The sequence below is a fragment of the Leopardus geoffroyi genome, chromosome B1 (assembly GCF_018350155.1).
Source record: "Leopardus geoffroyi isolate Oge1 chromosome B1, O.geoffroyi_Oge1_pat1.0, whole genome shotgun sequence".
Lineage (NCBI taxonomy): Eukaryota > Metazoa > Chordata > Mammalia > Carnivora > Felidae > Leopardus > Leopardus geoffroyi.
The window spans coordinates 127646062-127672646 of NC_059327.1; the positions used below are offsets into that span (position 1 = coordinate 127646062).

At 35.2% G+C, this 26585-nt stretch overlaps 1 protein-coding gene across 3 annotated transcripts in view; it reads right to left on the reverse strand.

Moving 5' to 3' along the window:
* GRID2 (glutamate ionotropic receptor delta type subunit 2) overlaps window positions 1–26585 on the reverse strand; it is a 1475947-nt gene that overhangs the window by 311056 nt on the left and 1138306 nt on the right. For all 3 annotated transcript variants that reach the window (XM_045472791.1, XM_045472773.1, XM_045472783.1), the window contains exon 11: window positions 15906–16218. In XM_045472791.1, the coding sequence (XP_045328747.1) occupies window positions 15906–16218 (313 nt within the window). The remainder of the gene's footprint in view (window positions 1–15905; window positions 16219–26585) is intronic.

Below are 26585 nucleotides of genomic sequence, written 5' to 3' on the forward strand. Positions count from 1 at the left end.
CCTGGACATTGCATGTGGCCAGCTTCATTATCTTACATTATTATAAAAAATGTGTTTGTGCTACTAAAGCAAGTTCTAATGCTTATCCTTTTTAATGAATTATTCAGGTCATCAAATATAATTTCCAACTTGCTTAACCCAATTCAAGTCAGCCTTTGTAGAATGTCAATTGGGTCAATACTAGCTCAGAAGAAAAAATTAAAAAATCAATGAACATCAGAGTGAACATTTTAATTTTCACTCTTTAACCTAAACCATGTTCTATATTTGGAGGACTGAATATTAAAGACTCACTTTAAAATATTTAGTCTTCAGAAGTGTCACTAATCTATACAACTCTCTGCCACCACTTTAGGGGGACCTATACAACAATAGTTGTACCATTTCCTGGTATTGGTAACAAGATTTGACATTGTTTTTCCTATGGTTTAGAGATTAAGTATAGCGTCAAAGGATGAATTGCACAGCATTTTTAAAGGAAGGTTTTCTGAGGGACAATGCTGAGCTTACAGATTTCCAGTGAAGCTACTGTATATCTAATCTTATATTCCAGCTGGCCAAATGACTGTGAATTTAAAAATCAAGAAATTTTTAATCAAAGAACTGGAATTGACAAGGAAAACTGGGAGTAAACGCTATGATTTTTCTGTGGGAGAAGCAAAAGAACCCAGTGTTATTATGAATGTTATCAGATTTTATGATCTTTTTGGATAAAGGTGAAGTATATATAAATTTCAAGCAAATAATAGTAATAAAGACCTTCAATTATATTCCTTTACAGGAAAAATTTTCTATAGAGAAGCTTACTACTGATGATTTAGGAACAGGATAATTATTAAATCCTACTCTGCATGAAAGCCATTATTAGAAGTTTGGTTTGATATAGGGAAAAAAATTCTCTCTCTCACCATATCTAGGTATCATATGTGTATATATACATATGATACCTATATATGGTTTCTTTCTTTCTTTCTTTCTTTCTTTCTTTCTTTCTTTCTTCTTTCTTTCTTTCTTTCCTTCTTTCTTTCTTTCTTTCTTTCTTTCTTTCTTTCTTCTTTCTTTTCTTTCCTTCTTTCACCTATTGTTTGTTATCTGTCTTCTTTCACTAGAATAAAAGCTCCATTAGAGCCTAAATCTTTGCTTTGCTCAGAAAAGTATCTCTAGGAGCTTGAATAGTGCCTGTCACATTGTAGACATTCAATAATGTTGAATAGGGATGTCTGGGTGGCCCAGTTGGTTAAACGTGATCTCACCATTCATGAGTTTGAGCCCCGCATTGGGCTCTGTGCTGACAGCTCAGAGCCTGGATCCTACTTCAGATTGTGTGTCTCCCTCTCTCTCTTCCCCTTCCCCACTCACACTCTGTCTCTGTTTCTCTCTCCAAAAAATAAACAAACATTAAAAAATAAAAAAATGATGTTGAATAAATGAGTGATTTTTATTTATTTATCTTTTTAGAAAGAGAAGATGAGTGGGGGAGAGAGGCACAGGGAGAGATAGAGAATCTTAAGCATGCTGCATGCTCTATGCTCAGCATGGAGTCCAATGCAGGGCTTGATCCCATGGCCGTGGGATCATTACCTGAGCCAAAATCAAGAGTTGGATGCTCAACCGAGTGAGCCACCCAGGTACCCCAATAAATGAGTGATTTTTAATTTGAACCCAAAATACTTAGGAGTAAAATACATAAGACATATTTAATCTGGAATGTTTCTTTCGATTTGTAAAAATGTACATAAAAGTCACTCAGTAGACTGAAGAAATAGATATCACAGAGGAATTCAGACATATAATAGAGCTCTCATACATTCATCAAGATATTTAATGAAAAAGTGCATTTGTCTTATTGGTCAGTTGCCTAATAAAGAAGTAATGCAACATGATTCTTTTTCTTTTTTTTTTTTTTTTAGAGACAGAGAGACAGAGCACTGGTCGGGGAAAGATAGAGAGAGAGAGGGAGGCAGAATCCAAAGCAGGCTCCAGGCTTTGAGCTGTCAGCACAGAGCCTGTTGTGGGGCTTGAACTCACAAACCGTGAGATTATGACCTGAGCCAAAGTCAGACGCTTAACTGACTGAGCCACCCAGGCACCCCAATGCAACATGATTCTACATATAAATTCTGTTTGTGATTTTCTCAGCAGAATAAACTGGTCTGAAAAAGTAACAGAGATATTTCAATATCTGTTAAGACAATGAATGCATGACAAACTTAACACTTCCTTTGTTCATGATAGCATTAAATAAAGGAAATTTATTCCCAATGTTAAATTTGTAGCCAGTGGTGTGGTTAATTAAGAGAAAATGTCAATGGAACTTAACATTGTCACAGGATAATGGTTCCTGCTGCTAGATATATGTCAAGAGAAAGATAAATAAGATGAAGTGATTTATTAAGCAGTGCCACACTCCAGGCAATGCATTTCTAGAGGATTATAGTTCTCCTTGGGTGGTAATGTAAGGCAGAGGACTAAAGACTAAGTGGCCTTACTCTTTGAATAGTATAACAATAGTATAGAAATATGGTGCTTGCAGACAGTCCTGCTGACATAGCAAAATTACTTTACATTCAGAAAGAAGAGACCATCATGATGTTAGAAGGATCTGAGGTAGAATCGAATACCATCAACAATTCTTCACAACTTTGCTGATAATTATGTGAATCATACTATTTCAAAATTTGAAAGCCAAAAAAATTAGGATCACCTCCACTTAAAATATATACTTTTAAAAAATTCTATTTCAGGCAATGAATGATTATTGCTTTAGGAACTTAGTAACTTTTCTCAGCAAAGACTGTATTAAAATAATATTTTGGAAGACATCCAAAAACCTTTTATTCCTTCTCAGTAATTTCAATACTATGATTTATTTTTAGATTGCTCATATTGATCAAATGATATTATAGACAGTTTTAATTTAGAATCAACCTTGTGAATACTGGAATGGCATATTCTTTGCTTTAACTCACAAATTTAACTCACAATACTATGTGCTTTGGTTTTCTCAGATCAAAGTCACAAATTTCACTAGTTACTTGGAAATTGTTTTCATCTTAAAATTAACCTTATATCTGGTGTCATGTATACCAGTGCTGCAATAATACAAACAAATTGGAACGTATACTTACATATATTATTGATAACTTTCCTATACATCATATTGTATTTCAAAAGTATCTATAATATAAGCATTACTTATATTTAACAATGAAACCAGAGTTCAGCAATTCTCTTAAGTTTAAAGGAATTCTATCAGTGAATTCAAAATTTTAGCATAGTATTTAAGATAGGTTATATTTATGTATAATAGACAAAGTTGTTTTTAGTTTTATCAATACCTTAAACAATTAAATCGTTATTGACATAGCAAAAGAATGAAACTGGACCATTACCTTACACCATATACAAAAATTAAATCAAAATGGATTAAAGACTTGAATGTGAGACCCGAATCCACAAAACTCCTGGAAGAAAACATAGGTGGCAAACTTCTTGACATTGCTCTTGGCAATGATTTTTTGGATTTGACACCAAAACAAAGGCAACAAAAGCAAAAATAAACAAGTGAGACTATATCACATTAAAAGGCTTCTGCACAGCAAAGGAAAACATCAACAAAATGAAAAGGTAATGAATGTACTGACTGGGAGAAAATAGCTGCAAATCATATATCTGATAAGGGACTAATACCAAAATATATATAAAAAACTCATACAACTCAATAGAAAAAAAACAATGCGATTAAAAAATGGGCAAAGGATCTGAATAGACATTTTTCCAAAAAGACACATGCAAAGATGCTCAATATCACTAATCATCAGGAGGATGAAAATTAAAAAACACAATGAGATATCACCTCACACCTGTTAGAATGGCTATTATCAAAACAATGAAAAGATTTGTTGATGATGAAAGGATTGGCAAGGATGTGGAGAAAAGGGAACACTTGAGCTCTGTTGGGAGGAATGTAAATTGGTGCAGCCACTCTGGAAAACAGTATGGACTTTCCTCAAAAAATTCAAAACAGAATTACCATGTGATCCAGAAATTCCACTTCTGGGTATTTATCCAAAGAAAATGAAAACACTAACTTGAAGACATGTATGTACCCCCATGTTCACTGCAGCATTATTTACAATAGCTAAGATACAAAAACAACCTTAGTGTCCATTAAGGCAGATGAATGGGTGAAGAAATACATATATATTAATATACATATTTATTTTAAGTTTTAATATATATATATTTTTTCCATTCTTTCCATTGTATACACTGGAATATTATCCACCATGGAGAAGAATGAAATCTTGCCATTTGCAACAACATGGATAGACCTTGAGGACATTATTCTAAGTGAAATGAGTCAAACAGAGAAGGGCAAATACCATATGGTCTCACCTACATGTGGAATTTAAAAAACAAAACAAATGATAGGTGCCTGGGTAGCCAGTTGGTTAAGCATCTGACTTTGGCTGAGGTCATGATTCCACTGCTCACAGGTTCAGGCCCCACATGGGGCTCTGTGCTGACAGCTTGGAGCCCAGAGTGTACTTCAGATTCTGTCACTGTCTCTCTGCCCCTCCCCTGCTCAAGCTCTGTCTCTCTGTATCTCTCTCTCAAATATAAATAAAAACATTTAAAAATTTTTTTTGAAACAAAACAAATGAGAAAAAAAAAAACTGAGCATTCAGATACAAAGGATAGATTGGTGGTTGTCAGAGATAGTGTGGGCCAAATGGTTGAAAGAGGGCAAAAGGTACAAACTTCTAGTTATAAAATAAGTAAGTCATGGGGAGGTAATGTACAACATGGTGATTGTAGTTAATCTCATCAAAATTGGGTAACTATGCGCACATATTAACGACTTATTGTGGTGATCATTTCACAATATATACAAATTATCAAATCATTATGTTGTATACTTGAAACTAATATAATGTATGTCAATTACACCTCAATAAAAATTGTTAAATATTATTGGTTTCAATACTGGTATTTTGAGTGTAATAAACAAAAATTGAAGTATGATCATGATCATGATCATGATCATCATTATCATTTCAATTCTGGAATGGGTCCAAATGGTTGTAAACTGCCATCAATGGCACTTTGTGAACATTGATTAGTTTTGGAAAATTAGCCTTCTATATGATGCTCATACTCCATTTTGTGCTAATTTAGTTACAGATTTCAGGACATAATTCCAAATACAAAACATATATTTACATAGTTCTTATTAGATAAGCTCCCCTCAATTAAACAATCTTCTTAAAAGAGGTAATATGCAAACTGGAAGCATCCTGAATCAAAATTTGTAATTCCATTCAATTTGGGTGCACTAATTTGTTATGTTTTTGGCCCTGTTATGCTACCATTTATCACAAATCCACGTGATAATGATGTACTTACACAGGAAAAAAGTTTTAATTTTTCATATCTGGTCAAATGACAAAGTTACTATGAACTTGTTAGTATATGGTTTTTACTATAAGCACTTTTATTAGCTAGATTAGTTTTCCTAATATATTTCTATATGCCTAATTATAACATGCTTCTTTAAAAGAATCCTTATTTTCTGAGGTAACTGTGAGTGTATAAAGCATTAAACAGTATGGTTGATTCTATCTCTTGCTGTGGCCTGAAAAAACGGTGAGGTAATTATAATTATAACGGTGAGTGCCTATTTTACGTCATTCACAAAGTTTTAAGTGTTTTATATCCATGAACTATTAAGTTTTCAAACACCTGATGAAGTAGGCAATTATTATTCAGGGAACCGAGGCACCTAGAGGTTAAGCAACTTGTCCAATGTCATATAGCTAGTAAGTGGTAGATACAGGATTTAAAACTGAACTGTATGTCATGGAAACAGAAAGATAAGAAAATATTTCTCTAATTAGATATTGATATTATGGAATCATACAATTTTACAGCTAAAAGAAAAAAAAATTAAATAATCTAGCACTTTATTCTATAGATCAGAAAGCAAAGATAAAGCCAGTTAATTGGACAATTCATTTCTTCCATTGTCACTATGCAAAAAATTGGTTCGTAGACTGTGTTCCTCATTTTGATAGGTCATGACTTGGTATGTATTTGACTAAATTGCAGTGTGCCAAACAGAAGCATATCTGTCAACCCCAAGCCCATGATGACTTGTGCTTTCCTCAACATGATAATTATGATTCTACGACGGAGCTATGTTTATTAGTCTGTTTCTTTTGTACACTGAAAGCTTCGTGAAGACACACACCATGCTGTGCTACTCATCCTTCTGATTAGACAAATAATTCTTATTTAATATATAAACTGATATTTTCTAGAGAATAAAGAATTTAAAATAGCAAAGGCAGAAGAAATACTTTCAGTACATGCTAACATAGAGCTTTAACAATGGACATAAATATTAACAGCTAGAAAAGAACTGAAGCAGAGAGGACAAACTGTGTGGCTGTTCCAAATGGATTGCTAATTTAGAGTCCAAGAGACAGAGTTGTGAATATAAAGAGACTCTATAAATTTTGGGCACAGCCACAAATCCAAGAGCAATTTTACGGGTCCATAGTGTGGAAATATGGATCATGCATTGGTCTTTTGTTAAATCTCAATATAAAAAAAGAACAATTGTCATCAAGAAATGTAGCTTACAAATAAGAGATGCTATTATATATGATGACATAGGTAACATGAATTTATACTTTATATTACACATTGCAATTTCTCTGCCTTAAAATTGTGAACAATTAAAGCAAAGGCTATGCCACATTCGAGAGTATTTAACAAGAGTACCAGAGGACTTTTTTACTCATCAATATGTAAACCAGAGATGATAGCTGCCTTATACGTATGCATATTAGAGCTAGATTGAATTCTAAGAGTCATAATTTTCAAAATATACTGATACTGTTTTTTAAAGCTGGGATCCATTTCCCATGTTTTTATAACCATCATTATTAAACTTCTAAATACATATCCATAGGTGAATGGGAAATATGATTCAGGTCAAACAAAAATTGAATTTCCAAATTTGTATTCTAAACTGATGGTCTCTATTACCACCCATAGTCTTTTGATCCCAATATTTTAAGTTTGATAAATCCTAAATCACCTTTAGGATACATTTATATTTGGTGATGTCGGACCCTATTCTTTTTTTTTTAATTAAAACATTTTTTGAAGTTTTATTTATTTATTTTGAGAGAGAGAGAGAGAGAGAGAGAGAGAGAATAAGCAGGGGAGGGGCAGATAGAGGGAGAGAAAACCCTAAGCAGGCTCCTTGCTGTCAGCGTGGATCCTGATACAGGGCTTGAACTCAGAACTGTGAGATCATGACCTGAGCTGAAATCAAGAGTTGGACACCTAACCCACTGACCCACACAGTGCCCCTGACCCTATTGTTATGACTTAAGCTGAAGGGTATTGTAATATGATACTGTAAATACTGAGAGCTACAATGATGTCAATGCTATTTTAAAGGACTTGTAACACCTCCTTTTTCATCACTTAAATTTAGAGTTTTAGGGCACCTGGGTGGCTCAGTCGGTTAAGCATCCTACTGTTGGTTTCCACTCAGGTCATGATTTCATGGTTCCTGAGTTTGAGCCTGCATGGGGCTCTGCACTGACAGTGTGGAGCTTGCTTGGGATTCTCTCTCTCTCTCCCTCTCTCTGCCCCTCCTGCCCTCTCTCTCTCTCAATATAAATAAACTTTTAAAAAATTTACATTTTGGGGCACTAGGGTGGCTTAATCGTTGAGCATGTGACTTGGGCTCAGGTCATGATCTCGCAGTCTGTGAGTTCCAGCCCCATGTTGGGCTCTGTGCTGACAGCTCAGAGCCTGGAGCCTGCTTCAGATTCTGTGTCTCCTCCTCTCTGTCTACCCCTCCCCAACTCATGCTCTCTCTCTCTCTCTCTCTCTCTCAAAAATAAATAAAAATTAAAAAATACAGATTTTTAAAAATACGTTCTTCTTATAGCACTTTGGAGAAGAAAAACCAACTCAGAATATCTTAAAATCACTCTTCAGGTTTTTTGTTTGTTTGTTTTTTGTTTTTAAGGTCTCTCAAGAAATGACTCCTTTGTTTTGTTAAATACTAAAACAATGCTTTTAATTATTGTTTGCATTCTTTTTTTAATTTTTTTTAAATGTTCATTTTTTTTTTTTTTTGAGAGAGAGAGAGAGAGAGAGACAGAGACAGAGACAGAGTGTGAGTGAGGGAGGGACAGAGAGAGGGAGACACAGAATCTGAAGCAGGTTCCAGGCTCTGAGATGTCAGCACAGAGTCTGACACGGGGCTAGAACCCAGAAACTGTGAGATCATGACCTGAGCCAAAGTCAGATGCTTAACTGACTGAGCCACCCAGGCACCCCCCCTTTTTTTTTTAATTTTTTTTTAACGTTTATTTATTTTTGAGACAGAGAGAGACAGAGCATGAACGGGGGAGGGTCAGAGAGAGGGAGACACAGAATCTGAAACAGGCTCCAGGCTCTGAGCTGTCAGCACAGAGCCCGACGCGGGGCTCGAACTCACGGACCACGAGATCATGACCTGAGCCGAAGTTGGCCGCCTAACCGACTGAGCAACCCAGGCGCCCCAATGTTTACTTTTTTTTGAGAGAGAGAGAGAGAGACAGTGTGAATCGAGGGAGGGACAGAGAGAGGGAGACACAGAATCTGAAGCAGAATTATAGTTTGCATTCTTAAATAGTTCAAAGTAGTCAAGAAAATGTTGTTTACACCAGTTCTTCTTTTATAAGCATTTTATAAGTAGAGATATGATTTGTGCCTCATTCTTTGGTTACTTTCAACTCTTCAAAAGCCCAGTTTAGCATGAGAAGGGATTTTCTGGCTCAAATCATGAAGAGCTGATATTAAGAAATGAAATTTGGGGGCATATTACATGCACATAATTCATGGAATAATTGCTTAGGAGTCCATTACTGTTCATTGGAAATGTAAACCAATGGATTCCCATCTTAGCATCATCACATTGTTGTCTAGTCATACAAATTACTAATTCCTCACACCCATAAAGATAGACTTAGAACAGTATCGGAGAATGTGAAAGTTCAACTTTTTTTTTTTTTTTCTTTAGTGGTGAATTCTGGTGATAAAAAGAAAGAAAATGAGCACCTTGTCATGTTTTAAATCAGCATGGGGAAATTCTCAAGTGGATGTGACAGCTCTCAGAATGCTTGGCGCTCCCTTCGTTAAGGACTGTCAGTCATAGTTAGCAACAACAGAGATGTTGTTTGAACCTAAATAAAAATTACAGAGAGCTTTTTTGAGTTAATATCTGTAAGAATAGAACATAGAAGAAATTTGTCTCTATAGCCCAGTTAGCCTGTCACTGGGAATTACTCTCATTTTCCCTGTGTTCATTAGGGTCAGTAAACAACAGAGCTAGCCAATATCATTTTTGTTATATTCAAATTGAATGTGAAATATCAGATAACATTACAAAGGAATAGCTTTAGCTACCACATTATAAGGCTTGAATCCTTTGGGGTTTTGTGACTAAGACATTGATAAATTTCATATATTTGACATCCACCCTATTAAAATGGATGTCTTTTTTGAGTTATTCTTCTATGCAAAGTTTTAAAGAGATGCTCTCTCATCAACAAGCTCTTTAGTTGCTTAATTTGATAGAGAAGAATGTCTGACTCTTCTTTTAATGGAAATGAGAAAGTTGTGATTCTCTGTAACACTACAATCCATCTGGCAGTGGAAAGAACTATTTTCTTCAAAATATTGTTCTGGGATCTCAAAGACCGTGGTTTTCCTCTCCTGTTAACTCTTGTGCAGGAGCCATCAAGCTATCTTCTACTATTCCTAAAGGCCCCCTTTCTATTCATCACTGGCATCTGTGGAGCTATTTGATCTTTAAGAAAGCTATCAAAGGAATTTTCCTTCTTTATTCTTTCCAATAATTCTGTCTGCTCTTCTCATCAGAAGTGTTTTCTGTTGTTTTTTTTTTCTGTTTTTTTTTTGTTTGTTTGTTTGTTTGGGTTTTTTTGGTCCCATTTGGCTGTGGCCGATTTTGCTGGTTCCTAGCATTCCTGAAAGAACTGTGTCTTTCTTATTTATGACCTAGATCTCAAAGCATCTAGGTTGGGCACAATACACAGCATACCTAAGAAATAGTTATTAAACCGGTTAATGTAGTTCATTCCTTGTTTTCCTTTTGTCCCTGGCATATAGTTGGTACTTAATATATGCTTGTTGGTAAATAAACGTATGGAAGAGCTTCAAATATTTTGTAGGACTATAAGTATTCATACTTCATAGATCAGACAAAACCATGTGAGGCAAACTCTGAAATTTCCCTTTGCAAATAAACAGGAAACATAACTACATACAACCACGTGTGTGAAAAAGTCACAGAGCACCCCTTGCTCCAGCCCAGATGAAATTGAGAGTCACTTCCCATAAACTAAACATAAGGATCTTCAAAAATCAAACCCTAGTTGTTTAAGTATTTGATTGCAGAGAGATGCACATAGACACGGAAATAAAAGAAGATATAAAATGACAACAAAACTTGCATAAAATTGGTCTCTCATTCATGCATTTCACTATCTAATTCACAAGCTCTAATGTTCCAGCCAAACAGATGTACCAAGTTTATCTCTATAATGGGCCATACTGCTTTTGCACAGTTGGATTCCCTGAGCTGTTTTTCCAGAATGCTTTGAAGTTACATATTTTTTAAAAAAGTCAGAATTAGTAAACAACTCACATACATTTAACATTTTTCTTTTAGTGGTCCCTAAATTCTTTTTTCAGAAATTTATGTGATAATACATAAAAATGCTTTTTAGCCCTATTCAATCTTGTCTACTGATTCAATAAAGACTGTAATCCTGAATAACAGCTGTACTTCTTAAAAAGACTATGTTTTTATTGAAAATTATACCTAATTTTAACTACATTGCCTGTGCATGGACACTGTCATTGACTGATTCTTTTTTCATAGTCTTTAGGAGCATTTTCTTGATTTATTTTTAATCAAAATGTAAAGATGCTCTCTGTTTCTTTTAATGAATTCACCTTTCATTGTTAGGAAGTGGAAGAATAGCAGCATTTCAAAGATGAAGTAGTTAATCATATGCAATTCAGCATTATCCATCACTAAGAATTTGTATAAATGCACAATCAACCTATAGGCTGTACAATTCATTCAAAGGCCCAGTTAGGATGGAAAAGTGCTTAACCTATTTGTAACTTTTGATATCTGTATCATGCTTACAGAACTAGAAAAGCCTGGTAGCCATATGAGTAATTTTACTTATCTTTTTCTCTTTAATGTGCTCCAAAAATTACAAGAATTTGGCTACCTAGAGGCAGAGTTCAGAAAGCATATCAACATCCTCAAAAGTAAAGTTCAATGAATTGGAGACCTTATTCAAAAGTTCTGTATCTTATCTACTTAATAAAATACATCAGTAGAGACATTCTGAGTAACTTCCTGTTAGGTTTAGGGAGTTTAGACCATTGGGGAACAGATTATAATCTAATAAGCACAATATTGCAGTTAACTCCATTCTTGGTTTAGTTAACAATTTAGCATGTAGTTATTCATTTAGTTGATTGGTTTGCATTTATCAAACACTTAATATATATAAGACCCTGAACTATAGGCAAAGGGACGATAAAGATAAATAAGACACTGTTTTGTGCTCAAAGGACTCAGATGGAGACAAATGGGGGGAGGGGAAAGGCAATTACACCATAGTTTATAAGTGCTATGATAAATATATCTTCAGAAGCATAGAAGATGGTCCTTAATCCCACTAGACATTCCCTAAAAGAAGTGAAAGCAAAGCAAGAATTAGAGGATGCATAACAACTTGCCATATGAAAGCAGTGAGTGGGAATAGAGATTAAGCAGCTTAGTAATAAGGCATTTCAGGAACTGAAAAGAGCAGAAGCAATGGCAGAGAGTCATGACACAATCTTGTGTTCAAGGGACAAAAGCTGTTTGGAGTAACTGGAGAATTAAATGTGATGCATGAGTGGTAAGAGATGAGAATTGAGCACCGGACAGGAGCCTACTGGTGGAATATTGTTCATGTTCTAAATAGCTTTTAAACTGTGGGCAGTGGGGAGCCAAAGGAAATATTTAAAGAATGGAAATTATGTGGTTAGCTCTCCCTGATAGCAAAAACCTAGCTATAAAGTATGTGGGGCATATATTTGCAGGGGACAAAACTGAAATATAAAGATCCTGAGAAATGAGTTAGGCCTAATCTTGAGAGCAGTGTAGACTTCTCTGTGTAGGTGAGACAAGATTTCCACTTCTAGAAATATTTAGAAGGTAAAATTCACAGGATTTGATTATGGTTGGATATAAGGGATAGAAGGAAGAAGAAATTAAAACTATTTTCAAAGTTTCTAACCTGATTATCTGAGTAGTTAGTAATGCATCAGCTTGAATAGAGAATATGAGAGGCTACAAAGCTTTAAAGTATAAAATAAATTCAATTTTTTGGCATGTTGGAATTCATGGTACTTCTGCTATATCCAGAGCAGCTGGATATACAAAACTAAAAGAATGGATGATGCAGATGTGGTGGTCAATTGGATATTGATGGTTATTAAAACCATATACAGAAAATTGGATGGATTGGGAAGAAGTGAGGTGAAAACAGAGGTTAATTACATCTAACTATACCAACTTCTATTTTTAGTCAGTGCTCATATCTGTCAATGTCTCCTATCTCTCCTCATTTATGGACAACTTTGGCACGTGGCTCATTTTCCTCCAAGCAGACCATAATTGCAGATGGCTCATCCAATGCTCTAGGCTCTCAGTTCCTTGATCAGCTTTAAAGTCTTTCAACAACTCTTAACCTCAGGAATCCATAAATAAAAACTTCAAACTCTCTCACACTGATGTTTCCACTTTTGTCTTTGGCCTCATCAAGAACGCTATTCTCTCTTACTACTACTCTATTACTCTCCAGGCTACTCTTACTGCATTCTCATTATTGGTATTTCTAATTTTTTATTGCTCCATGTACCATAAGAACTACCATTTTAATCATTATCTTTCCAATAATCTAAAATCATTTGCCTTGTTATACATTTTCCATGTGCCTCACTATCCACAGCTGAATCTAATTAGTTTTTATTTTTTATTTATTTGGTAAATAATTATGTGATCCTTATAGAAGTTATTGTATCTAAGAATTTCATAATTTTTAGCCATTTTAAATCTTGTAACAAAGCCATACGATGGGCACAACCAGTACGTTGCCTGCAAGAGGAACTCAAACTGTCATACAAGTTTGTGATCCCCAATCTGCATTGTAATATTCGTCTATTTTATTGACTCTTTTTTCTCTTTTTGGAATGCTCTCTATGGAGAAATCAACTATCGTGCTGTGAGAAAGGCCAAACTATCCCATGAAGAGAGACCACAGAAGAAAACTGAAGCTACAAGCCCTCAGTCAGCATCAGCCACCAGACATGTAAGTGAAATGCACAAGCCTACAGATGAGTTCATCTTCAGACTTTAAGTTGTCTAGTCGAGTCCTCAGACATCACTGAGTAAAGACAAGCCATCCTTCGCTGGAAGTCGAGCTACCCAGCCTGTGTGGCAAAGCCCGTGCTGTGGATGGATTGGTGACTGCAAGGCGGCCCACAAACAGTGAAGCTTCTTGTCCTCCCACTTTTAGGTAGTTTGGTCTTAAAACTACCTGGGGTATTGTCTGTTGGGGAATTGACCTCGGCAGGCCCCCTGGGAAAAGAACCATTAGGGAAGAAAATAAGATTCCGCAAGAAATTGTGCGGCCTTACGTTTGGCCCTTGCCATCCCCATGGAGACTCCTCTACTTACAGGAAGGATAGCCTCATGCATTTGCCAGCAAAGGCGGCCAACGAAGGAGAGACATATGGATGCGAAAGCCCCACTCCGGTAACTAAGGAGTGTATCTATGGACACAGGTCACTCTGACCCCTAGGCCCACCTGGCCCCCAGGAGGCATTCCAGATGATGATTTAACCTAGTCGGTTAAAGCTACAGAATGGTTCATTGGTTCCTAGGTGCATTGTCTCTCTGAGAATGTATAAGGTGTGGGTTTCTAAGGCCCTCTTGGCCCCCTTCTTGGCACCTCGGACCCAGGCGAACCCTTTTGTTCTTTAAAACCACGAATGGTTGAGGGAAACAACTAAGAGGTCATGTCCCTGTAACTGTTCCACTTGAGATGTTGAGAGATAAATGGCCTTTCGTGAAAACAGCAAAGCAAATACTTTTTAAATTATAGATAAACATAGATACATAATAAAAACAATAAAAGAAATTAATCAATAAGCAAAGGGCAGGAGGGAACATTATGACAAAACAATCATGTTATTCCTTACTGAGGGATTATACAAAGGGACAATTTTAGAATTGGGTAATGTTAGAAAAACATAGATGACGTATGTTACGAGGAAATCACTAGCAAATATAATGCCATGTTTACTGCAATAAATCGGCCAGTTCAACACACCGCTGTTGTTTGTTAGTTTTTTATTTTAGTTTCTTATTTTAGCTTTTTATTTTAGTTTTTTATTTTTATTTTTGTTTTGTTTTATTTTCACTTTTTTGCCGACGCCATTCATCCTTCGGGAACCCCTGGGCCTGCTGGAGCTGGACTCCGGCAATCCTTCCAACGTCTTGTCTAAACTTCTGACTCACAGAATTGGTAGAGGAACTTGTTATGTAGCTATAGTCGCTGGAATATTACCTATAGCAAAGTTTATTGCTAAATCCAGCAAATATCTTTCAAGTCTTAATTTTACTTGATTTTTTGAAATGTTTAACATAGTCAACCAAACCCTACATATTTAAATACTATCTTTATTTTGTATGTATATCACTGCATACTATACACGGTACTTGGATCTTTCTCATCATTCCTTATCAGTTACCACGGAAAGCCCATCTACCCATTCCTTTCCTTAGGGCTCTGTCCACGGCCCTCTCTGGGCCAGTGGTCTCAATCAGGAGTATGCAGTTGAGAACAAATATTCAAATTTAATGGAAGATCTAATAGCAAGTGTGAGTAAAAAATATGATGCTATTGACAGTTGTAAATATTAAGGCTAAAGTGTCATGTATCTCCATTGTGACACATATTTCTCCTCTTCAATACATGTGACATGTGACAGGTTTGTAAGAAACTATCAATCCCCTAAGTATATTATTATTTCATTCTGTACAATGGCTGTAGTCTCAAATAAGGAGTTCAATAATAATTATTGTATTCTAAGATGGTAAGAGCCAAAGAATTAACTTGACAATTTTAAAGAGTAGGGTAAATTAAATATTGAATAACAAAACAAAGACATTCTTTACATTTCATTGTTACAATGAAATTGTAAGTTAAATCACTGGTAAAGATTATATATTAAGATGAAAAAATAAAACAAAATTTCTTATCAGAATCTTAATCAAAGTTTTTCATTGTCAATGAATATTTTTAATACATTAAACAATGTCTCTGAACAAAGAACAAGTCCTAACATGTCTTACATATGTAAATAATTAAACAGTATCTGGTCTGGTTTCATCCTCATAAGGCAATTTCTCAGAATGTCAGAGAAAGGAAAAAAAAATTTAGGCGGGAAGGAAGGGGAATCTGATCTTGAGTTTCTTGTGAACCTTATCTCTAACATTTATTTCTGGCTTTGTTGATGAAATTGAACCTACATCAAAAGATAATGAACCATTTTTGCAGGACTCCAGCTGTGTTTGAGATCCTCTAGGAAAGATCTGGAAATGTTCTTTTCTGAGCATTGCTGCGAAGACCCTTTAGAACACTTATTGATGTCAGATACTGAACATTCTTAACTGATTCATGGCATTTGAAACATATCCTTTTCTCATACCAAAATGTTTTTTTTATTCTCCTTACCTTGCTGTACAAAGGATCCGTAGACAAACCACATGGAGTTGTAGAGAGTAGTAGATGTCATTGATCCCATTTGTAATCGTGGGGGATTAAGCCAATTTAGGAGGTAGACCAGAAGACCCACCAGAAGAACAGTGCCAGCAATGCAAGCCCATAGAGAGAGATCAAATGGTGCGAGACAGGCAAACATATCCACTGTCTTTTCAGCCCTTCGAAGTAGTACTCCCACTGAGTAGTCCATGTAGCGTGTTGTAAAGTCCACCACATTCTCACGATCTGGAGTGATGGTTAAAGCAGAAATCCCTATGTCAGCTCTCTGAAAAATTGAAAAGAGAAAATAATAAATTAACAATGTGGAAAACAATTTGATTTGTGGTGCTTCAACTTGCCTGAAGGAAACAAAAATAGATGCCTCAGGCAACATCTTTAGTCTTTTTATATAAACGGAAAAACACTGCAGGTATTTCTTAGAGGAGAACTCTGTATGAATTTTGCATTTCTTACTGCAAATCTTGCCCCACCAGAGTCAAATAAATGACCTTGTTCATATTATCAGTGCATGTGAAATCAATGAAGAATATTTCAAACAGATAACACCTGAAGGAAATTGTCTTTTTTTCTTGAGTCCTGTTTATCAAAGCCATCATTAACACAGTAACAAAGGCAAAACATATTCTAAGGAATTCTTTCTGAGAAAATGTTCCCAAGATATTTTTATTATGTTCTTAAGATGTAAATTATTAGATAGCTTATTTTAAAAAAACCCTCAACATAGCATTTACTCTTGGTTTAGATTTCTCTGCATCAAAATTTATATTATTGATTTCTAAATGCATTAGAGTCAGAACTTTCATATAGCACTGTTATAGTGTCATTTGCCAAAAGTCTCTACTATGATTTTATTGCACAAATCTCAGAAATGTCTTAACAAAAAATGAAAAATTAAGGAGACATAATTCTTCTCAGAGTAACAACTCTTCTTTTCAATGTGTATCTCCCTAGATTCTCAGTGATAGCATTAAAAATGGCAGTACATGCTATTTTACTTATTTGAAGCACAGAGTAGAATTGTAGGGAGAGCACAGAACAAATGACATATTTAAATTCTATAATATGAGAACACATATTTAAATAACCAGAGGATGTATTTTGTTTGAAATATTGATCCATGGCTGTGATTAAAGCTGTGGGAAGCTCCTTCCAGACAAATAAAAATAATAGTAAATTGTGTGTTGAATATTTTTGCTATTATTTTTCTTCCTTACTTATTGTTTTATGAAGGAAGACAGCAACAGGTTTTATTGCTTTTGGACACCAAACAAAACAGAACAAAATAAAACAAACAAAACAAAAAAGAAACAAAAAAACATGTGAAGTAACATACCAAACGAAATGCTAAACTGGCTCAAATAAATCTAGTGTCTGAAGTAATAATGGCTTCAAAAATATTCTACATATATTTAAGAATCATGTGCGTTTGTGTGTGTACATATATATGCACATATATGCATATGTTTATACATACATATCAGTCCATATATATTTGTTGCTAAGTCCAGTACTAAATATTTAAATACATTTTCTTATTTAATCCTTACAATATGAATGTAATTCATGAATTGTGTGTTTTCCCCTTGATTTCATAGAGAAACTACAAGAATTGTGTACCTTGTTTAGTTCTCATTGTTTATAAGTATAGAAGTCAATACTAAAGCTAGGTTTTTCTTACTCCAAATCAGAGCTCATAACCACTTACCTCATTGCAAAAATCCTTCATTTTCCAAATGATGCATATGCTAGGTGGTTAAGGTAACTGGTTTTAGGACAAGTTTTATCTTAACAGAGTCTCAAATTTTGTGGGTTTTTTATTGTAGTATTTATATTGCAACAAGGCCATATTAGTATACACACCATGAGCTTATAATTATTAACAGAGAGGTATTATACTTAATAACATATGTGAAAATAAACTTTCAGAGAAATAATTATTATTGCTTTCAGGCTCATGTTTTATTTATTTATTTATTTATTTATTTATTTATTTATTTATTTATTTATTTTTAAGTAGGTGTCATACTCATCATGGAGGCCAAGGTGGAGCCTGAACTCATACCCTGAGATCAAGACTGGAGCTGAGATCAAGAGTCGGATGCTTAAATGACTAAGCCACCCAAGTGTCCCTCATATATTTATTTTCTATAGCTAAATATTAAGAATTTGGTCTTTTCAGGTTGAAAAGCTAACCTGGATCCTTATTTCTCCAGTTCTATCTTTTGTAAACTTCAGTTTATCTATTTGTGAAATGAATGTAACTATATTTAGTGTGACTACTGTGAGTGGACTCATATTATCTTAATCCTAATGGTAATAAATATCTCTCCAAGATTCAATTAGGCTTTCAAAAGTTGCCTTTAGTTTTTCAGGACATTACAGTACTATGGATCAGTAATCCAGTAATTGATGGACTACTGAGCTAATGCATTTTATGACTCAATCACAATCAGAATATTTCACCTATGGAAGAACTTACTGACAACAAGTTGACTGACTATGTGTAAACTTTCATCAATATTTTTCTAATAATTCAATGTTAACATTTAAATGATCATGAATTGGAATAGTCACATACTAATTCTACTAATAGGTAAGTATCACGAAGTGAATTTGTATAATGGAGAAAAGATATTTAGGGAATAATGTGTGTTTTATTTTTGGAAAAGGAAACTGATTATATTGTATATGCTAACGGATTTATTAAATATAATAATTACTTGTCATATTTTTATGGAGAACTAACTTCCTAGGTTCTGGTCCAATTTTAACACTTGGCTACTCTGTTTTCAAGGAGAAATTCCCAGTATTCCTGTGGAAGTCATATCAGAATCATGTGATAAGCTTTTCAAACTGCACAAATACATTTATATACAGACACAATATAAACACATATACACACATTTTCTCATCCCTGAGATATGTATACACCTTTCTAAGAAAGTACTTCATCCTATTCTACAGAATCACAATATTGAGCAGATAATTGTGCTTCATATGAGTATGTGATAGTCCTTACTTGTATTAGAATTTTATTGGAGCAGGAAAAAAAAAGCCAAGAACCACTGATTCAAAAAAAGTTAACTTCTTGAATATCTCCAAAATACCAGAAATGATCAGAAACAAATGATCATTCCTATCCTCCCTCCCTGCCTCCTTCACTGTCTTCCTTCCTTTTCTTTTCCTCTTCTTTTTTTTTTCACCTTCTCTCCCTCCCTTCCTTCCTTCTCACTTATTTATCTAATTATTTACCTGTCTATGTATGCATATATGTCAATTCACTTTTCCAGTTTCTACATTTCAAATCTTTACTGTCATGAAATCTTTAATTTTCTCAGTAACCACCCCTCCCAACTCTTGAAAGATGACCTTAACTGCTATTTTATAAGGAACATAAAAGATATCAGATTAAAATTCAGGCTTACTTCTACCTTCTATCACTCAACATATATCCTGCACCCAGCCTATTCTATTTAACCTCTATTTACAATGAAAGAACTGTCTTCCTTCCAAAAACCAACCCACCATTAGTAAACTTATCAACCAATTCCCTCTTTCAGGTATTTAAACTCCTGTCTTTTATGTATTAAACATCATCCTATCAACTAAATTTCCTATGAAAAGATTCTGTAACTCCTTTGCATTAAAATAAAAACAACAAAAAAAGAGAAAATCTGTCCTCCTCTCCTACGACTTCTGAATCCCAGTTATTACCTTTACTTCCTCTCTCTTTTTTCACAATTTTCTTTAAAGATTTGTCTCTATTTCCCAATCTCCTAGTAAGTCTGGGAAGATTCTTTTGTACCCATATTGCTAAGCACTCTATTATTCAAGGGACACAGCACTTCTTAAGTTTTGCATTGCTGAGTCAAATGGATACAATTTAGTGCTCATCTGTTTAGGTTTCTTGACATTTGGCAATGATGACTGCTTTCTCCATCGTAAGCACTCTTTTCCTTGGATTTCATGACATGACATAAGCTTCTTTTTCATTTCCTTTTTCAAGCTTATGTTGGCAATCCTCTGGACTTGGGCTTTATAGACTTTTCCCATTTGATCTTTCGCCTAGGCAATCCCATTTATATACATTACTTCCATTGTCCCCATTCATACATCAGATTTACAAATTTATATTTCTATTTCTAGATATAGATCTGAGGTCTGGAGTCCAGAGTGATTTATGTAACTTCATAATTGATACTTCTATTAGAAGTCTCAAAAATACCTCAGATTTAACATGGCCAAGACCATACTCAGGCTGTTCAACTCTAACTAGTTTTCTCTCAGTGTCTCCTTCCTCAAAGAATATCTTTTCACATTAAATCTTAAATCTTGGTGGTTTCATTATCTTTTCCAATCTTATACCTCCTGTCTTATCTGTAACTATTGATTCTACCTCCTGGCAATCCTAATATACATTCGCTTCTCTACTATTGTCAGTTCTCACCATTGCTTTTATGGGCTTATTAAGAGTCTATCTGAAATCTCCCTTTTCTTTTTTCTTAATTTCCCTATTGCAGTAAAAGTAATCTTTCTGTTGAGCAAATCTATCTGTCCCTTACACAGCTTAAAGGTTTTCAATGCACTTGCATTGCTCTGAGGAAAAGGATTCAAATCTTTAACATAACCTATACATCTTTAGATAGATTATCCTCAACCTACTTCAACATATATATATATACTGGACTATTTTTCTTTCCAGCACTACTTCCTGATGCATGGTCTTTGTACATGTTATTTCCATTGAATGGATTGTCCTTCCTGAAAATTCTTCAAGTAAACTCATATTCATATTCATAAATCAGCTCAATTATCACTTCCTCGGGGAAGCTATCCATGACCCCCATGATTAGAATAATAATTCTTGTTATTTATATTACCAGAAGCCTATATCCCTCACTTCTCTAGCAGTTCTGACAGTTGTAATTTTACAAATATTTGTGTGATCCTTTGAATAATGTCTGACTTTTCTACTAGACTGCAAGCTCCATGACTAGTTTTTATTTTTGTTTTAAATTGACATATTCCTGGTATCTACCACCTTTGTTTGGCATAGATTCATGATCAATAAAAACTTGCTTCACATGTAAATAAAGATGGAACATTCACTGGATGCTTGTTATTCAATTGTTATAAATCTCTTCAATTCTTCAGCATTCCCAACAGAAAGAGATTTTTACAGAATAAAAACAAAATAGTAATATAAAAATTTATGAAGTTTTATAGCAGTAATAAAAAATTTGTATCTTAATGAATAATTGCCTCAATAATTAAAATAAGGTTCTTGGTTTATTAATATGTTTCTATTTATGCTATTTGTCATTAGCTAAGGTAATCAAGAGTCTACTATAGTAGGTTTAATATATTACAAAATATTAATATATGTCAAATGTTTAATGAATAAGTGATTATTTAAATTTTAGTAAGAACTAACTCTAAAATTGGAATATAAAGAATTTTTTTCAAAATATTCTAATTACACAGTCTAAATGTTTTCATTGAAAGAAGATAAAAGATTTGTATTATTTCAAGTCATGAAAAGGAGATGGGTGGACATTACAAGGGGGCATGGCTAATAAGCCATACAATAATTGAATCTTAGAAGCATAAACTTAGAGAGCTTGGAAAACATTTGTTCTAAATTTAATCTGAAATAAATGGTCATGTCTCACAAATAATTATCTAATTTACGCTTGACCATAATGCTAGGGACATTATATTAGTAATAGTTACACATTTTTTTAATGCTTAGTATACATCTAGTGCCATGTCACATGTTCCAAGTCCATTATTTTTTTAATATTATAAGTCTAATTGCATCTTTTCAAGATGAACAATTTATATTTGACATATTCCAATTAACACAAAGCTGTCATTATATAAGGAACTGATATCTGCTCCCCTATATATCTTCTATTAAGTGCCTTAACGTTGTCATCTATATATCACATTATAAATCTGAATAGATGTACCTAATCTTTCAAATACTTGAAAAGTACTATTTTATTCTCCAATTGGAAATAACTATTTTAACACTTAAAACAATTTGCTTTTACACTCTTCTCAAAATGTGGTTTCCATATCCCTCAAAATACTGATCATTTTCTTACAAACATAATCTAATTAATCAATGTTTCCTCAACTGATATGAATACTATAGTTTTTGAAAATAAAATTAAAGCTTGTATCATTTTTACTAGGTGAAGTACAACATTGCCTTAAACTAAACTTATGGTGAAACATATTTCTAAATGAAACACTATCAATCTAGAACTTCTCATAAGTCCTATGGAATTGATTTTGAACCAAATGTTGGATTTTATATTTGTCTATCATCAGTTTCATTCTTTGGTTCTTTGGTCTTTCACATCTATTGGAAACATTTTGAATTGTTACCTATCAATCACTATATCAACATTTTCTGCTAGCCTTGGTTCATTTGGATGTCTGAGAAGCAGGTTTTAATTCTTCACCCACATTGCTAGCAAGATATTGATAAAAAAATACATGGGCAAATCCCAGTCATTGCAATTTGCCTCTAAAGTTCTTCCACCTCTGATGATAGCTCATTAGTTAACACTCCAAAATGTTTTTTTAATCACCCACAAGTATCCTTTATTATAGTGTAATCCAACAAGGCTTCTCTATATAGTTTTTAAGTACTTTCTAAAAGGCATTATTAAACTCAAAATGCACGTGTAACCAGATTTTCATTTTCCAATGATAGTTCATGGTATCAAAAACAAAAATGAACTGCTTACTTATTTTATCACCTATAACACATCAGATCAATAATCCATCCTGTACTTTTTCAGAGAATAAACCCAAAGTCACTAGTCAAGCAGAATGGATTTTGTTTTGTAATTTTAAATATGTCAGTCTCCAACTGTATAACATTCCCCTTTTTCATGTTTTGTACATATTATCCATAGTAACTCATAAGTCACCTCAGAAAATGCACTAATTGCCCTAGGATATCATTCACTTGAACCTAGAAATTTGAATTGATTAAAAGTACATACAATGAGCTTTAATTTCCTTGAGATTCTTTACCCCTTATATCTCCCACCTTAAGGATTTTTTGCATAAAGTGGAAGGAGAATAGTTATTGAAGAGTTTTGGCACATATTTAACAAGTATTAGGTCTCTCTCTGCATATCCAACTTCTTAAACTATACATTTCCTTCTCTTGCTCTTCAAAAGAATGGACTGATCATAGATTTTTAAAATGTCTTGACAGTCTGCTTAAATATTATTTTATATTCTTTGGTGTTCAAATAGTGTTTTAGTGTAAAAATTCTAAGTTTGCTTGTGAGAAAGCAGATGTTAAAGAAATTCTAAAGGACAAAGAAAAGAAAGGTGATGAAAAGAAAGAAGAATGTTATCTTTCATCTTCAGCTAAAGATACATGACATGACTTTGGGTAAGTAGCCAAGCTTTCATCATTTGAAGATTACTCATCTGTACAATAAATGGATTATAACTGGTAATATAAGAGCCCTTTTAACTCTGAAATTTTAGTGCTAAAAATTATTTATTGAGATCTTATTATATAATTATTCTATGTTTGTTAATAGAGGAATATATGTGTTTTGGTTCTAAAGACTTTAAAGTTTCGAGGAGAAGATGGCGGCGTAGGAGGACGCTGGGCTCACCGCGTCCTGCTGATCACTTTGATTCCACCTACACCTGCCTAAATAACCCAGAAAACTGCCAGAAGACTAGCAGAACGGAGTCTCCAGAGCCAAGCCCAGATGAGAGGCCCACGGAAGAGGGTAGGAAGGGTGGAGAGGCGGTGCGCTACACAGACTGGCAAGAGGGAGCCGGGGAGGAGGAGCGCCCGCAGGCCAAGCAGAGCCCCCGAGTCTGGCTTGCAAAAGCGGAGGGGCCGGATGGAGTATGTTCCAACAGCAAGCTGGAATTGACATCTGGAAGGTTATAAGCTAACAGCTCTGCTCGGAGAGCAGGAAGGCTGGAGGAAAATGGGAGGGAGAGTTGCTGAGCCCCAGGACGACAGAGCTCAGTTTGGCGGAGAACAAAGGTGCTCGCCAGCGCCATCTCCCTCGCCCATCCCCCAGCCAAAATCCCAAAGGGAACCGGTTCCTGCCAGGGAACTTGCTTGCAGTGCGAAAACACCCAACGCTGTGCTTCTGAGGATCCACACCTCCGGCAGTGGGTCTGACTCCCTCCTGCTGCCACAGGGCCTCTCCTGAAGTGGATCACCTAAGGAGAAGCGAGCTAAGCCTGCCTCTCCCGACCCTGTGCACCTTGCTGGTCCACCCCAGCTAATACGCCAGATCCCCAGCACCACAAGCCTGGCAGTGTGCAAGTAGCCCAGACCAACCACGTCACCCCACAGTGAATCCCACCCCTAGGAGAGGGAAAGAGAAGGCACACACTAGTCTGACTGTGGCCCCAGCCATGGGCTGGGGGCAGACATCAGGTCTGACTGCGGCCCCGCCCACCAACAAAAGTTATTCAAGACAGCACAGGGGAAGTACCCGAAGTCCGGCACCACTCCAGGGACTATCCAAAATGACGAAACGGAAGAATTCCCCTCAGAAAACGTCCAGGAAATAACAACAGCTAACGAACTGATCAAAAAGGATTTAAACAATATAACAAAAAGTGAATTTAGAATAATAGTCATAAAATTAATCGCTGGGCTTGAAAACATTATAAAGGACAGCAGAGAATCTATTGCTACAGAGATCAAGGGGCTAAGGAACAGCCAGGAGGAGCTGAAAAATGCTATCAATGAGCTGCAAAATAAAATGGAGACAACCACAGTTCAGATTGAAGAGGCGGTGGAGAGAAGAGGTGAACTAGAAGATAAAATTATGGAAAAAGAAGAAGCTGAGAAAAAGAGAGATAAAAAAATCCAGAAGTATGAGGGGAAAATTAGAGAACTAAGTGATGCACTAAAGAGAAATAATATGCACATAATTGGTATTCCAGGGGAGGAAGAGAGAGGGAAAGGTGCTGAAGGTGTACTTGAAGAAATAATAGCTGAGAACTTCCCTGACCTGGGGAAGGAAAAAGGCATTGAAATCCAAGAGACACAGAGAACTCCCTTCAGACGTAACTGGAATTGATCTTCTGCACGACATATCATAGTGAAACTGGCAAAATACAAGGATAAAGAGAAAATTCTGAAAGCAGAAAGGGATAAACGTGCTCTAACATATAAAGGGAGACCTATAAGACTGTGACTGATCTCTGTTTTGAAACTTGGCAGGCCAGAAAGGAATGGCAGGAGATCTTCAATGTGATGAACAGGAAAAATTTGCAGCCGAGAATCCTTTATCCAGCAAGTCTGTCATTTAGAATAGAAGGAGAGATAAAGGTCTTCCCAAACAAAAACTGAAGGAATTCGTCACCACTAAACCAGCCCTACAAGAGATCCTAAGGGGGATCCTGTGAGACAAAGTACCAGAGACATCACTACAAGCATGAAACCTATGGACATCACAATGACTCTAAACCCATATCTTTCTATAATAACACTGAATGTAAATGGACTAAATGCGCCAACCAAAAGACATACAGTATCAGAATGGATAAAAAAGCAAGACCCATATATTTGCTGTCTACAAGAGACTCATTTTAGACCTGAGGACACCTTCAGATTGAGAGTGAGGGGATGGAGAACTATTTATCATGCCACTGGAAGTCAAAAGAAAGCTGGAGTAGCCATACTTATATCAGACAAACTAGACTTTAAATTAAAGGCTGTAACAAGAGATGAAGAAGGGCATTATATAATAATCACAGGGTCCATCCATCAGGAAGAGCTAACAATTATAAATGTCTATGTGCCGAATACAGGAGCCCCCAAATATATAAAACAATTACTCACAAACATAAGCAACCTTATTGATAAGAATGTGGTAATTGCAGGGGACTTTAACACTCCACTTACAGAAATGGATAGGTCATCTAGACACACGGTCAATAAAGAAACAAGGGCCCTGAATGATGCATTGAATCAGATGGACTTGACAGATATATTTAGAACTCTGCATCTCAAAGCAACAGAATATACTTTCTTCTCGAGTGCACATGGAACATTCTCCAACGTGGATCACATACTGGGTCACAAAACAGCCCTTCATAAGTATATAAGAATTGAAATCATACCATGCATACTTTCAGACCACAATGCTATGAACTTTGAAACCAACCACAGGAAAAAGTCCGGAAAACCTCCAAAAGCATGGAGGTTAAAGAACACCCTACTAAGGAATGAGTAGGTCAACCAGGCTATTAGAGAAGAAATTAAAAAATGTATGGAAACAAACAAAAATGAAAATACAACAATCCAAACGCTTTGGGATACAGCGAAGGCAATCCTCAGAGGAAAATACATTGCAATCCAGGCCTATCTCAAGAAACAAGAAAAATCCCAAATACAAAATCTAACAGCACACCTAAAGGAAATAGAAGCAGAACAGCAAAGACAGCCTAAACCCAGCAGAAGAAGAGAAATAATAAAGATCAGAGCAGAAATAAACAATATAGAATCTAAAAAAACGGTAGAGCAGATCAACGAAACCAAGAGTTGGTTTTTTGAAAAAATAAACAAAATTGATAAACCTCTAGCCACGCTTCTCAAAAAGAAAAGGGAGATGA